The sequence below is a fragment of the Cynara cardunculus genome (genome assembly GCF_001531365.2).
Source record: "Cynara cardunculus var. scolymus isolate 2C chromosome LG 5, CcrdV1, whole genome shotgun sequence".
In the NCBI taxonomy this organism is placed as follows: domain Eukaryota; kingdom Viridiplantae; phylum Streptophyta; class Magnoliopsida; order Asterales; family Asteraceae; genus Cynara; species Cynara cardunculus.
The window spans coordinates 34,799,247-34,814,452 of record NC_037532.1 but is presented as its reverse complement, the minus strand read 5'-3'; the positions used below and the strand labels follow the sequence as shown (position 1 = coordinate 34,814,452).

The window sequence follows — 15,206 nt, the reverse complement described above, 5'->3', positions numbered from 1 at the left end:
TGAATCAAAAAGTTGTCTCAAATCTCTAATATGCAATGAAATCCTATGACTACAAATAACATAAATACATTCCGAAACAATTTTGGCCATTTTCTACGTGCATAAACATGTACAAACGAAACAACATACCGTATTTCGTACTGAAAAAACTTGACAACAATGAAATGATGAATGGGAAAGAGTAATTACTGGTTTTGTTCGGTCCTCGGCCTCTTATGTGCTTGATTGCAGACGTCATCTCCATTCCTAACCGCACAATGTGTCGTTGCTTGATTACCAGGAGATAGAAAATCATGATCCTGAATGCCCCGTGTGTTAATTAATCAACCCGTAAGAAAAGGTAATAATGGTCTACAATTTTTTATAAAGCAACTACTAAAAGTGTAGCAAGAGAAAATATCGTTATGCAAAATATAGAACCAAGATAACCTAACCAAACCGACACAGTATCTCCCACTCAAGAGTAGGGTCATGAGAAGGGGTGGGATAAATGCAAAACTGTCCTCTACCCCAAAAAATAGTAGAGCAGTTGTTTCTGTGAATCAGATAACCTAAAGGTGCATTTGGTATGCGGCCAGAACAGGCAAAAGTGAGTTTCGCAGGTGAAAGAATTGTGGAAGGTTTTGGGGGTTTTAATTTGACATGAGTAGTTTAGTAAATTACCAATCTTGTCCCACCTCCCTAGTTTTGTTCCAACTATTTTTGGTGGGACAGAAAAAATGCATTTTTGTCCCAGTTGTCCTATACAATCCCCATCTAATATTGGTTGTGCCACACGTGAGACAAGTTTTTGTACGGTCCTGTCCCGCAATACCAAATGCACCCTAAAGATCAAAGGGATGTAACTATTTGCTTTTGTCCTTCAAAAAATGGGTTTCTTCGAAAAAGTACGACCTAATAATAGCCTGACTAGGCTCCAATAAGTAGTTTCCTCATATGACACAAAAGATGTACAACTGATGAGATGGAGAAATTCTTCAGTGGAATAATTATACATTTATAAAACTGTGTGTAAAGGTAAAATTGTCATTCAGTTAACTAAATATGTAATGATTATATTTCTGAAACGGAGTACATTTTTTTATTGTAGACACTTATTTTGGGATAACGGGAGTAATTTAATGAAACAAAGCAATTCCATCGGGGAAGGATTCACGAAAGCCCACGCTTGCTCAATAATAGAACCAAACAATTCAAAGGCAGGATCATAGATAAGGATCAAAGAAAGGCTAAACAAAAGGTATGACTGCAATAAGGTTTTCATTGACCTTGACACTGAATGATGTTGAAGTTGCTCCACTGCTTGCCCTTTTTCTGATATCAAATTGCACAGAAATACAGGCTTGTGATAAATCAACTCCGGAAGAACCCAGTGCCTGGGTTAGATTATTCAAAAGCCTGTGGAACACCAAATCAAATCTATAAATTACAGTTCATTACAATGAAATGGGCTACAGGATTTTATGTGCAGATGAAGAGTTATATACTTATATATCCCATTCCCACCTACTATGGACTGAGTAACCATCTAAATAGGCAAACAGTTGTACATGACACTTAAAGAACCATATCGATATAATCTAGGAGATGAACGTAATATTGCCACCTTTCATAAATTTGGGATGTTAGGCATTCATGCGAAATCAGATCAAAATCAAACAGACAACATGTCCAACAAAAGCAATCACATAGCGGCCACCTACGTGGCTGACATAAGAAAAAAAATTGTCGTGATGGCTAACAAGTATTATCCTGTGTGAATATGTGAAACCCTTTTAGATTACCCTCTCCAAAAGAACCCTTGAGGAGAAAATGGAGATTCCAAGATATATTGGGAGAAATAGGTCAAAGTGGGACGCTAACACGCCCCCTCCAACAAAGACTATTGTCTCAAAGTGTTGAGTGGGGGCTAAACGCGCACGGATTGTCCCAAAATGTCTAGTCCCAAGAGTGGTAGAAATTGACTTTGATACCATGTGACAATATGTGGGACCCTTTAGATTACTATCTCCAAAGGAGCCCTTGAGGAGAGGATGGAGGTTCCAACACATAATGGGAAAAATAGGTCCAAGTGTACCGATATGGAACTCTTAACATATCCTATATCTGAACTCAAAAAATGATGAACCTAAGAAATTAAAGCAGATGCTCACCCCTTGGAATAGGCATTTGAGATGCTAGCTTCTTCCCTTTGCATCTTCAATTCTTCCATCTCACTTGGGGTGCAGCTTTGAATAGCACCCTCACTTGATACAGGCCTGGCATTCCAAGGTTGTGTTCGTGATTGGGAAGCCAAGAGCTCAACGTCAGGAAAAGATCCCTGAGAAGTGTGGGTAGGCTCGGCCTCAAATGTATTTTGCTGCAATGGTACATCCATGGAAACTGCTCGAGCAGCCCCATGATCTGTTGCTTTGAAGCCAGCAGAGCCATTCAAGTCAGATTCTACCAAGTTCTGTACATTTGTCAGCAGTGCTGGGGCGAAAACAATATTACCCTCATCAACAGAACCATTTTTTATGGGTGGAGATTGATCAGCAAAGTTATCTGCACCGCAATTTCCTCTCTGTTCGAAAAAAAAAATTGCTGATTAATATATCTCCATGCAATAATGATATAATACATACAATCACAGAGCACGTTGTTTTTAAGAAAAACCTTCAACCTGGTCACCTGATTCTCACAGTTTTATGGGATGAAGCAATAACTTAATCAACTTAACATAATTCAATGAACGGCATGCGCTCAACATAACTCAATAGAAGTTACAATAGCCTGGTTCCAGTTACAATCGTCTGCATGAAATGAATATCCACTCTTTCATTTAATCTATAACCATTTTCTATACACCTAAACGGGCTCCATTATCAGAATCCAGATAGTACATTGTGTTGGTCATGTTCAACTTCTACAATTTTTTAACACATTTTTTTGTCTGCGGCAATTCATGTACGATGGAACGTTATTGCAAATATTTTCTCAAAATTGAACATCATGTCAGTTTTGGAGTTGTGAGGTGATGTGATTTGACTCCCAGCGTAAACACTGGTAATCTTTACGGGACAAAGTAACTCTTAAATCTGCCATCAATCATTAAAGGAAAACAATAAACACTTTGCCAGATGCTTAATTAGAGATATCACAAACTGGAACTATCAAAACCACTACTATAAACTCTTTGGTTATAAGGACGGCTCAATCAGGCATGTCTAAGGTTGCCATTATATTTCTGGTGCTGCTTTCCCCCCTTCCTTCCCATGGCTTCCATCATTAGCTAGCTAGGGCTGCAGAATCTGTTCTATTGAGTCTATACCGTGTTTTAGTGTACATATCTAACATACGAACAAAGAATAAGAAAAAATATATACAACTGTGAATTATCACTTCCATTTCTTATAGGCAGTTCTAAGCTTCACTCAGAGCATCTCCAACAGGTATGCTATATTTTCTCTTTCTTTTTCTAAATTCAGGGATTTCTTCATTCTCTCCCTTTTCTTCTCTATTTTAGAGGAGAGTTTAGCATAGCTGTTGGAGCAAACTTTTCCAAAATTCCAGAACTTCTAAAATAGCATAGTTGTTGGAGATGCTCTTATATACCATAACTTGGGATGATTTATAACTAATATTTTATGGTGGCATCAATTTTTACTTTTAAAAGATAAATTGTATCAAACCAATCCAATGCTATTTCAGGACATAACCCAATTCAGCAAAAGCCTATTTAAACCTCAGCAACCAACAAAATGCTATAACAAGATCTGGTTTTCGACCATGGCATAAAAAGGTTGCTAGTAAAAATTCCAAAAGCTCATAAAAAACAATGTCCTTTAGTAAGAGTAGAGAAGTACTTTTAAAACTCTGTTAAGAGGTGATCTAAAACAAGCAGATGAGCTCATAACAGCTCTTGCACTTGCCACGCATGCTTCATAAAAGACCAACAAATATAAAGAGTCAACATGTCAAATAATGAATAAACAGAGCCTAAAATCTAATATCACAAGACATCAAGAATCTTTTTTCCATCTTTCATTGTATCTTCTGTTTTCCTTTTTCTTAATCTTACATTGTTTTTCCTTATTCTTCATTGGCTTGGATTGATAAAATATGAGCCAAATCAATGTATACATTGGACCCTTCCTAAACCCTACAATGGTGACAGATGCATAATACATTAGACCTTCCAAGACCCTGTAGTTGGAACTTGGAAAAACAAAAACAGAGCCACCACCAATTGCCAAAAAAATTGACAACCTCACCCAGTAACAAATGAACATAAAGATGTAGGACTCAAAAAGTTTATTGCTAAAATAATCCATTAAAAACGACAAGGCACAATTTCTACCCTGACAAGTAAGAATATCACAGTAACAAAATGCAGATATGATGACTATAGATTATACCCATGGCATCAATTTTGTGGGCTCTGGACTCCAACCTTGATATGCTCCTTCATACACCTGCAATTTTTCTTGTAAAAACTGGATGTATTGTATGACCTACGTTCACCAAAAACACTCCCAAAGTCAAACTCAAGCATCAAGAAGCTACAAGAGAAGTTGTATAAAACAGCAAGAATACAAACCTCCAACAAGAATGAAGCTCTGTCTCTTTTCTGGTCATTTTGAGGAATGAGGTCTCTCAAAATCTGAAATCTACATAATCCAAGATTATCAGCTTCACACATAACAACGTAGTATATGAAAGTTTGTTCTAGAATAAGTTGCATCACAGTTAAAGGAATGCATCATGTTACATGTGGAACCTTTTATATTCCCCATAGCAAAAGCATGGAGTTGGAATATTTGTTTTATAAATAAGGGTTATACATGGTCCTATGAGAATATATCTTTTTATCAGCTAACACTCACCAACAATTGTGAGGACAAATCTCAATAAACATCTCCCCAATCATCAGAATAGATGACACTACAATAATCCTTTTCCTCAATTCATTTCTGTCTGAAAAGACAATTATTTCAGACCTAGATGGTTTTATCTCGCTTAAAGAAAAGAAATTGAATCCCTTAATGAATTTATCAAGTTAAGGAATCCAATAGATTTTCCCCCACCCGCTTTAGCATTTACCCAAACAAGTTTGTGCAATCCCAATAGAGACACCCACATGCCAAATCAGCGATATCAATAAGCACACAATTAACCCATTTCTTTAATCCTTTGTTTAAAAAGCATGTGTATGTAACAAAATATAATAATCATTAAACTAAAATGACGAAAAATCGAGCATGCATGCCTCTCGTTAATTTTACTCCTTCGACGCTGCTCCGTCTCAGAATGCTTAGAACGATGAGAGCTCGCCTTCTGATCATTCCTCCTTCCATCTACATTCAATTAAAAACTTAAATTTCAATTATGCATGCACACATCTAGATACATAATGCATGTATGTATAGATGAAAAAAGAAAACCTTTCTGTGAGGAACCATCAGTGGTTCTAGAAATGAAATCTTCGTCATCCTCTTCTTCTTCTTGATGATGATGATTCTTCACAGTCCTTACCATCAGCTCCGATTCCTTATGAATATACACAAAATTCCACCATCACCTAAATGGCGCAATTAACACAAACAAAACACACTCACACAACACGCACAAGCACGGATATAGATATGGAAAGAAACCTACAGGTTAAGAGACGGGATAGAGATGGAGCTGCTGGCCAGCGGTGGCGATGGAAGTCGCTACGGCGGAGGAGTACGGTGGTTTAAATTGAATGGATTCGAAGTGGACCGGAGGAATGGGAACGGTACAACTGTACGGGTTACTGAAAAGCCCTAGCTTGATTCTTTTTTTCCATTAAGGACAAATTTTATGGTGGTAATGCTGCGCCATAAAATACGCCGGGGTGCGCACATTAACATCAATCGCGTTTTATTATTTGACCCGCAAATTTATTAACTTTCGGGCTTGTACGAATAACGTCCTTGGCTTCATTTATTTAAAACTTTTAAAAATTATTTTTTAATGTATAAAATATTAATTCATATTATTTAATATTACAAGTAAATTATACGTAAATATAACTTGTTAGAGCTTTATATTTGAATTTGTGTAACTAGTTGTAGATAACATAATCAAATACATGATAAAATTCTCATTTTAAATATAAAAAATATAAGATATAATTAGGATAATCATTGAGTTCTAACATAATACTTAATTATAAATTTTATAAAAAAATTACATGATTAAATCAGAAAATAAATTACTCCATTATTAAACCTCAATTAAATTATAATTAAAAACAATACAACAAAATATCTAGAAATTTTTGTTTCAAATTTATATTTTATAAATAATAAAAACATTATCGTTTTCTCAAAACCACATAGAACCGTATTATAATATCGACGAAAATAAAGAAAAAAAACGAAACATTAAGATCGAAATGTATCTCGTTGCATTGTGCGAGTACCCTTCTGGGTTTTCTTAATAAAAAACAGTTATAGTTTAAATAATTAGTATATGAAAAGTCCGGTAAGCCGAAAGAAAACTAGCTTAAAAGCCTAATCTGATTATTTTTCAAACCTAAAGGTAGGTTTCGGGGCTCATTTTCATAGGTTGTTAGTTCGGGTCTTCTTAAATCTACTAAATTTTGCTGACTGTTATCTTCAGGATCCATAAAATTAATCGAACTATTCATAAACTGGTCCAAAAACACAGTTATAAAATATGTAAATTACATAAAAATATAACTAAGTTTTAAAACTATACATGGACCCGCAAAATAAAACAGGGTTTTAAAAATATCAAATAAAGTTGGTTTTATTTTAATACAATTTATTATATAAAAATATCAATTAAATTGATTATACTTTTATATGTAATTACAATTTCCGTCACTATGGTTTGCTAATAATTTTGATTTTCATCCTTATGGTTTAGAAATTAAAATTTTCATCTTAAACTGAATATCCAACCTGTATGTGATACCACATGCATTGCGGGTAGTCCAGAGTCACCGACTACATGGGAATTTTTATTTCTCCTTAGATTTAAAATTGAGATCTCTAAAGACTTTTAATTTTTGGAGCAATCACACAGGTCGGTTAAATTTAAATTTAAATCAAAGATTGTATTTATTTAAATTGGGGTGTGGGTCATGTTGATACAAATTCCTTAGAAATTTTGTAACTAGACGATGGATGCATTGTTGAAGCAAGAAATCTTGAAAATCAAAATGATGAGAACCCCAACACACTTGACGTCAATCATAAGGACAAGAAGAACACATCAATTTCCACGGCCAATCCGGCAATGGCGGTATCTGAGTCAATATAGGTTTTCCACTAAATGCAAATTTCCTATCTTTGACCGCTTCATTCTTCTTCTTGTTTCTTGATCAGCCATCCACCAATGTAGTATCTGATGAACAGGTTTGCTCCTTTTTTCTCAACATTCTTTCCTATTTTTCCCTCATCAATTCTTGTTATTTGTTTATCCATTTCTTCTTTTTGGGCTTCATCGATGGGTTTTTCTTACTTTTATCTATGTGGGTTTAAGAACAGAGTAAATTTGGGAACCTGGTTTTAAATATAGCTTGATTCTCATGAGATAAGAGGGAGATTTGATAAAGATTAAACCATGATGTATGGGAGAAAAGGAGTAATCTGATAAACCCTCCCTCCGTCTGTTCGATGAAATTCCTCACAGAGCTAGGTTCATGACAGTTCATTGTGATTTTGAAACTAGTAGAAACCAGCTTCAATTTGATTTATGCCAATTTTGATTTTCGGTTATGATCTAATGAAGGATCATGGGACATTTGTCGTCTTTCAAAAGCATTTCGTGTAAAGTTCGTCTATAAGCATAAAATAATCTCATCATTAACTTGTTTTGCTTAATTGTTCTATGATTCCTTTGCTCTTAATCATGATTTTGTTGTCATGATTAATGATGATATCTATTGGTGTATATGATAATAGTTCCCACAAAATTAATGGTTGTAATATGCAAAAGGATATTGTTTCATCAATGTAAGTTCGCTAAATATGACACCAAATGATAAGACTAGATAGTTGTTGGCAGATAAGCTAGTTGTTAGCTGAAAAGTTGTCTGTTAATTGCTAAGCTAGCCGGTAAACTAGACATGTTTGGGAAAAACTGGTTGATAAGTTAGATGACAAGTGGAAAATACAAGGGTATAATTGGAAAAATGTGGAAAAGGCCATTGGATTTTAAACCAAATGGGACTTTTTCAATAAGCTCAAAAAGAAGGTAGCTTATGGTTGCCAAACATGAGCTTTCTGCCAAAAAACGGAAGATCATATCATCATTTCTGTGAGAATAACCATAAGTTTTCATCTAAATTGTTTTCTTATATGAGTCAATGGTAAACTGAACTTTCGTTTTGATGATATAAACCTGAAGCAGTTCCTTGCAAGATGTTCTTATTGATAGTGCAAAGGGATCAATAATATGGTTCACAAAACTGATTTAGTAATCATCGGCGTCTCTGTCGGTCTGACTGTTGGCATACTTATAGCAACACTCGTATTATTTGGCATAAGATGGTATAAAAGACGCTCTCATCTTCGAAAATGCTCTGCATTTGCACCCCCTATACATAAAAGTGGTACTATCTTGAGTGAATCCTTCTCCAACCCTGTAACTGTTAAACTGTCAACTTATCCTGTGAAAACTTCACCACTCGCTACACGCAATAATGGTAAAGAGAGACTGGCATCAGTATCTGGCCTACTGAAATACTCTTACAGGTATGTGTTTTTTACAGCTTTTTATCTGTTACTATCTATTAACTTTCTTTCTATAGAATGAAACCTATTGGTAAATGTATAAGACAAGAGGAGTTCTATTGTTTTCTGGTGCAGTTATATACTCTTTATGTAGAAGTAACCGGAAAAAACTTGACGCCCTCCCCCTTAAAAGTTCAAAGGTGCAAAATTTCAGACCAAAATAGGTTGTGGCATTCTAAACCAAACCAAACGAGCCTGGTATATCCTACCTAGAGATGGGGTTAAAATGTATGCAGATCTGACCTCTATCCTAAACAGTAGAGTGGTGGTTTCCTTAACCACCCCGGTTAGTGAAAAGTGTGTAAAAAGGAGGAATGCATATTTGCTAAAATTTGAAAAGTTAGATATGAGTGAGAAATAGCAATAAAACTAGAAAGAAAGAAAGACGCATACACTAAAATTTATGGGCATTCTCAATAGAGGGGCATATTTGGGAAAAGAAAATGGGAAAGAGCTCCTGAAGCTTATTGAAACGCTAGTTGAGGACTTGAAGTAGCTTTGTCTAAAAGCCAGCTTATGGCTAAACAAACTAGACTCTCTCATTAAGCTCAAAAATAAGCTAGCTTATCGTTGTGAAACACGGCCTTTAAGTCTGTCTGACCCATATACTTTTCAGGGACGTCCAAAAAGCCACGAAAAACTTTACAACCATATTGGGACAAGGATCTTTTGGTCCTGTATACAAAGCAGTGATGCCTGCTGGTGAAGTTGTTGCTGTGAAAGCTCTAGCTTCTGATTCCAAACAAGGAGAGAAAGAGTTTCAAACCGAGGTAAGGTCCAACCCATTGGCTTAATCACCACAATCAACTCTTTAACCACCCAGAAAAGTATTTCTTGCTGTTTTGTCTTATAAGACTTGGATGCCTATTTGCAGGTATCTCTTTTAGGAAGGCTGCATCATAGAAATTTGGTGAATCTAGCAGGGTATTGCGTAGATAAAGGGCAACACATGTTGATTTATGAATACATGAAGAATGGAAGCTTGGCAAACTTTCTATATGGTAAGTTGATTCACTAGTTTCTTGATCTTTGGGTTTCTTTTCTTTCTTGCAGCAGGTTGACCAATAACTTCGAATTCTAACTTAAAACCATGGTAGAAATTATTGGTAGCCCACAACTTTGAGCTTATAAGGAGCTTACAAACCCAATTCTCTACAAACTAATTAGTATAATTCTACTTTGGAACCATGTGATGACAATTAGGCCATGTTTACGCTAGCTTATTTTTTTGAGCTTATTGAAAAAGCCCAGTCCTATTAGTCGTACCTAGCTTTTTGATAAGTTACTTCAAGTAGCATTTCAATAAGCTCTAGTGGATTTTTTCCACTTTTTCCAATTATGCTCCCTATTTTTTTCAATTAACTTTTTAACATATCCTTTTAGATCATTTTACATTGTTGTCTAACTTATCAGCTAGTTTTTACCAAACATGACTAGTTCACCAACCAACATCCAATTTTCTTAACTAGCTTATCAGCCAACTTTCCTGACTAGCTTATCAGCCAACAACTAGCTTATCAGCTAGTTTGCCATTAACTACCCCCATCTCAAACTTATCATTATGATTTTGCTTTGAATCCATGCTTAGATGAAAAGGACACCTTGAATTGGGGAGAGAGGCTTCAAATTGCTGTTGACATATCACATGGGATAGAGTATCTTCATGATGGGGTATACATATCAACATGCTCCTTCCTTCTTCTTATCATTTTCGGCTATATATAAAAGTTTATATACATTAATTCTTCGAGCAGGCAGTTCCACCAGTCATACATCGGGATTTGAAATCGGCTAATATATTACTAGACCACTTAATGAGAGCAAAGGCAAGATCCCATTACTAAGATTCTTGTTTCATGTCATTCCAGTATGCATAAAAAGTTTTTTACAATATGGTGTGATCAAATAGGTTGCTGATTTTGGTCTGTCGAAAGAAGAGGTTTGGGATGGTCGTAATTCAGGCGTTAAAGGCACTTATGGCTACATTGATCCTGTATATATATCTACAAACAAATTCACAACAAAGAGCGACATCTACAGTTTCGGGATTATCCTCTTTGAACTCATTACAGCCATTCACCCGCGTCAAAATCTCACGGAATATGTCAATCTAGTAAGTTCATCATAGTTCTTTTAGGATTTTGCTACATTTCAACACCAAGGTTTTCCAATTAGTAAGCTTCAAGTAGCGTTTCAATACGCTCTATGGGTTTTTCTATCTTTTTCCAATTATGCCCCTAATTATAAGATGGAGAAATTTATTACTCCCTTTATTATTAAGTTTGAAATTGTCATTTAGTTAATTAAAAAGCAGAATGATTACACATTTCTAAAGCTATGTATCTTTTTTATTGTGGATATTATTTTGGGATGGAGGGAGTAGCTTACTAGCCAACAACTAGTTTATCAACTAGTTTGCCATAATTTAACTAAATAGAATTTCTCTTGGCGGCACTGAAGTGCATAGCTTAACTCGTTAATCTACAACTCTTGTTAAAAAGGCAGCCATGAGTTCAGACGGTGCAGATGAAATCCTCGACAAGAAACTTGCCGGAGATTGCGATCTTGAAGAAGTGAGAAGCTTGGCTAGCATCGCTCACAGATGTTTGCATAAATCACCCAGAAAACGGCCAACAATTGGAGAGGTTTCACAGGCTATAACAAAGCTAAATCAGAAGCATCTGATGAAGGCCGACAGTCGCACCACCATGTCTTTTGGCAGCGAAGAGTTCTCAGGGGTTGTCAGTTGCATAGAAGTGCAGCAGAATCAGTTAAAAAGAATGATCAGCATCAATGAAGGCTGAGGAACAAGAAATGGAAGAAAAATTTGAAGTCTTTCTAGTGTTCTTTTAGTTCATTTTCTGATGTATTTGATTGACCTGTTGGATTGGCTTTTATGGAAGCACATTATGACATTAGATACAGAATGAATCAATGACTATGAGCCTTTGTTTTCAATCAGACAACTGCTATCTGGAGTATTTTTTTGTTTATTTGAGAACCAATGAATCAACATATTCATAATGAACATACATGAATATTCATTATGAATATAAATGAACATTCATATTATCATGTAGACTCAAAATGAATATTTGGTTTCTAGGTTCAAACTTCAAATAACAACCATTCAAGTATTTCTTCAATTTTTTCCATTTAAGGACGGACCCTTTTCAAGGCGTAAACAACCATCCCGAATTCCCGATGACTGTAATTCATGGTGGAGTTTGATGCCTCTGAATTTTATGACGTCATCCCAGGTACCCTAAATTATGACGTGAATACGGGTCCCATCTAGATTCGTATATGGGACCCGCAACCTTGAAGATCAAAGTGGTTGGGATGAAAATGTCATCCATGCTTGATGCCATCAGCCTAGCTTAGCAAGTAAGCAAGGTCCAAACCTACCTCAATTAGGGTGACTTCTAAGCTTCAAACAAAGCTAAAAAAATCTTCCCTTTCAAGTTCTTTTTTTTCTGTAAATGTGGATGTCCAGACCAGTTTGAGGGTACATCGAATAATCTTATGGGATCCTGAACATAACAGTCAAAAAAAATCCCAATGACGGTGAGAAGACTTGAACTGACGACCTATGGGAAAGGTCACAACCACCCTCTAGGCTCTAACGTTCTCCAGCAAGCAGAACCCTCCAAACGAAAAGGGTCACAAACAACATTTCAATACAAAACGACTAACAATCTTGAGAAATCTTGCAAGTATAACCAATTTTCAAGAAGTATACAAGAGTTTCAATATAAGAAACTAAAATTTCTTACAGTTGTGCATGCGGTCTATCTCCTTGTCGAGAAACCGATCATAAAGAGGCTTGAGCCCACATTGATCTTTGCCCGTTTCTTCAGTAGATTGAAGCATCGAATCTTGGCTCATAGAAACACACTTGACTGTTATGCAACCGAAGACCACAACCAGCAATCCAAGACCATTGCTTTTTATCGACATCATAAAGAAGACCTTTCCCTTGATTCCACGACGTAAAAAGAATCAAATTATCCTGCCCAAAACACTCGAATCGCTCTGCAGATAACCTCAAAAGAGCTCTAAAGAATCTTGGTGGCATTCTTGTTACTTCAACCCACATTGGTTTTGAATGATCCAACTCCCAAATCCTCATACTTTGAAGCGTACTGTAAAGCCCGACTCGTCCGACCAAAAACAAACGCTTTTGGGTGCCCGCAACCAAATACCCGTCTAATAAAGATCGTGGGAACTTTGCAGGTATATGTTCCCAATACCCTGAGTCAACCTGGTACATCATTAACCCAAGAGGCGAAAGTGTTTCAAGATACAATCTTGAATCACAAAATGCCATCTTTGATGAGCAAAAGTTAACCGCCGGCATTTTCTGGTGCAAGGACCATCTGCCAAGGTTTGAGTCGAAAACTTCGGTAGGCAAAGATTTGTCACCATAAAGATCGTTTGCAGCAATAATCTTGAAAGATCTTTGCTTTCTGTAAACAACCATGCTCAACTGTCGTTGCTGATTGTTATGCATTTTTGGTAGGATTCTCCATTTTTGTGTCAAGGGATTACAGACCAAGGTTCGAAAAGTTAACCCATCAAGACCCGAAAAGCAAACAAGCCCGCCGGATGATCCAACGATCCAGAACGCCCATTGGGGCAGGAATGTGAACGGAATTCTGTACCATTGTTTCAATGGCAAGCTGAAAACCGAACAATTTGGTGTCTGAGATTGTGAATTCTTGCAAAATGTTAAAAGGCATGGCCCATGGGATGGAACTTGAGAATGGAACTTAAGAAACCCGTTATCTTGTAAGATCGAATTCCATCTTTTGCAAACGGATCGAAGGCGAAAGATCATGAAAGGTGGAACCCGAGCCAGGATTTCATTCAGTAAATCTTCGGGTAACATAGCCCAGATATCGTCTTCCATTCGAACATCTGGGTGAGGAGTTTTGGGAAATTTAGCAATCATTTCTTCATCTAAACCCCTTGGTTTAGTCTTGACTGTCTTCTGTCTAGATGGGCTAATGTTTCTTGATCCTATGGCTCGAGCCATCGGGCTCGTATTCCTTGACCGACTTCCCCCAAAAGAACAACCCATCATAACCAATTGGGTCATTAAATCTCTAGACCCAGAATCAGACGATTCCTCCCTAATCCCAACCACCATTATCAAAAAGCCTAACGTGAAAACCAATCTTTCTAAATCAACAAACAAGAAACCTCAATCAAGACCCTAATTTCATCTTCCCCAATTACGAAACAGGTAAATTTTCTTCATATACAGCTAGAAATATCCAATTTCAATTCTGGGTTTACGCAATTCAACAAGAAAAAAAAAACCCCTAAATTCACTCGGATTTCAAATTGGGAAACTCTCAAATAGATGAAATTGTAGGAACGATGAATTACAACGAAAAAGATTCATAAATTCTCAGTCGGAAACACTGGTTTGTTTTCTTCATATACAGCTTGTGGGTTTACCAAATTCTACAAGAAAAAACCCTAAATTCACTCGGATTTCAAATTGGGAATCTTTCAAAGAGATGAAACTGTACGGACGATGAATTATAACGAAAAAGATTCATAAACTCTCGATCGGAAGTTTACCTTTGATGGTGGGATGGATTGCTTTTTTTTCTTGAAAGATTCATTAACAGATTAAAGCCAGGAAATCAAGGGTTCATATGAATGAGGATGAAGATGATGAGTTGCAGATAGAAACAAAAAAAGAGAGTAATGATTTGGCGATGGGTGGTGATTCCATTGGAGATAGTTGTTGAGAGATTTTAAGTGCGTAAATTAATGGTGTTATTATAATAATGTGTGTGTGTTTTTCTTGTTATGTCCCCACACATTTGATTTAAATTCAAAAGTTGCCGCTATCATTTCTTATGAATTTTTTTATTAACCGATATATTCAACTCGTTAGGTTAGTCGACTAATTGTAGGACGGCCACCTGTTTTGTAGATGGTTCAGAGTCATCATATTTGAATCTCTATAGTCACATGGGGATTTTTATTCCTTCTTGGATTTGAACCTGGGACCTCCAGGTATTTTTAACATTTGGAGTCAAGCTCAAACCAATCAAGCACCACTCATTTGATTCATTTCTTATGATTTTTGATTATGTGTGACTTGACAAAGCGTTGTCTTTTTCTTTAATCATGTAATATGGAAGATAGGATTTAAACAAGAACGATGTCTATTTAAAAGAAATATATGAAAATGATTGAATTATATGTGATTTTATATTAAATCACATGTGATTCATGCAATTTTATCCTGCAATTTGAGATACGGTCAAAGTCGCATGCACATCTTTTTTTACCGTTAATATAAAATCACATGTGATTTTACAAGTGATTTGATTGTTTTTGTAGTCAATTAAATAGTTAGCATTCTCGTTCGATTCTCACTCGATAATATATATATATATATATATATATATA

The 15,206-nt window shown here is 36.0% G+C and overlaps 3 protein-coding genes across 4 annotated transcripts; 1 reads left to right on the top strand and 2 right to left on the bottom strand.

Annotated features, from left to right (window-relative positions):
• Positions 1–5,796, bottom strand: LOC112513320 (transcription factor BIM2-like). Of its 2 annotated transcripts, none has more exons than XM_025119549.1 (8): positions 5,641–5,796; positions 5,424–5,529; positions 5,249–5,336; positions 4,580–4,649; positions 4,398–4,493; positions 2,154–2,563; positions 1,269–1,398; positions 1–299 (listed from the first exon to the last, which is right to left on the bottom strand). In XM_025119549.1, the coding sequence occupies exons 2-8, from the start codon at positions 5,515–5,517 to the stop codon at positions 186–188; spliced, it is 1,002 nt and encodes a 333-aa protein (XP_024975317.1). In that variant the 5' UTR covers positions 5,518–5,529; positions 5,641–5,796; the 3' UTR covers positions 1–185. The 2 variants fall into 2 exon arrangements, with proteins under 2 accessions (XP_024975317.1, XP_024975318.1); XM_025119550.1 differs by having other exon boundaries at positions 4,398–4,454.
• Positions 5,797–8,155: 2,359 nt separating this feature from the next.
• On the top strand, positions 8,156–11,734 carry LOC112513318 (calcium/calmodulin-regulated receptor-like kinase 2). Its single transcript, XM_025119548.1, has 7 exons — positions 8,156–8,732; positions 9,388–9,541; positions 9,646–9,772; positions 10,360–10,442; positions 10,526–10,597; positions 10,681–10,884; positions 11,273–11,734. The coding sequence occupies exons 1-7, from the start codon at positions 8,434–8,436 to the stop codon at positions 11,573–11,575; spliced, it is 1,242 nt and encodes a 413-aa protein (XP_024975316.1). The 5' UTR covers positions 8,156–8,433; the 3' UTR covers positions 11,576–11,734.
• Positions 11,735–12,452: 718 nt separating this feature from the next.
• Positions 12,453–14,466, bottom strand: LOC112513181 (F-box/kelch-repeat protein At5g15710-like). Its single transcript, XM_025119354.1, has one exon. It carries the CDS (start codon positions 13,921–13,923, stop codon positions 12,628–12,630), a length of 1,296 nt encoding a protein of 431 aa, XP_024975122.1. The 5' UTR covers positions 13,924–14,466; the 3' UTR covers positions 12,453–12,627.
• Between the last annotated feature and the right edge of the window lie 740 nt (positions 14,467–15,206).

What these genes read in the sequence shown, in the direction of transcription:
- LOC112513318 (XM_025119548.1), top strand. Translation starts at nt 8,434, where the DNA reads ATGGTTCACAAAACTGATTTAGTAATCATCGGCGTCTCTGTCGGTCTG. An exon ending in CTACTGAAATACTCTTACAG is followed by an intron (nt 8,733 to 9,387) that starts GTATGTGTTTTT and finishes TATACTTTTCAG; the next exon opens with GGACGTCCAAAAAGCCACGA. An exon ending in CTTGGCAAACTTTCTATATG is followed by an intron (nt 9,773 to 10,359) that starts GTAAGTTGATTC and finishes ATCCATGCTTAG; the next exon opens with ATGAAAAGGACACCTTGAAT.
- LOC112513320 (XM_025119549.1), bottom strand. Translation starts at nt 5,517, where the DNA reads ATGGTAAGGACTGTGAAGAATCATCATCATCAAGAAGAAGAAGAGGAT. An exon ending in TGATGGTTCCTCACAGAAAG is followed by an intron (nt 5,337 to 5,423) that starts GTTTTCTTTTTT and finishes AATTGAATGTAG; the next exon opens with ATGGAAGGAGGAATGATCAG. An exon ending in CAACATCATTCAGTGTCAAG is followed by an intron (nt 300 to 1,268) that starts GTCAATGAAAAC and finishes CGGGGCATTCAG; the next exon opens with GATCATGATTTTCTATCTCC.
- LOC112513181 (XM_025119354.1), bottom strand. Translation starts at nt 13,923, where the DNA reads ATGGTGGTTGGGATTAGGGAGGAATCGTCTGATTCTGGGTCTAGAGAT.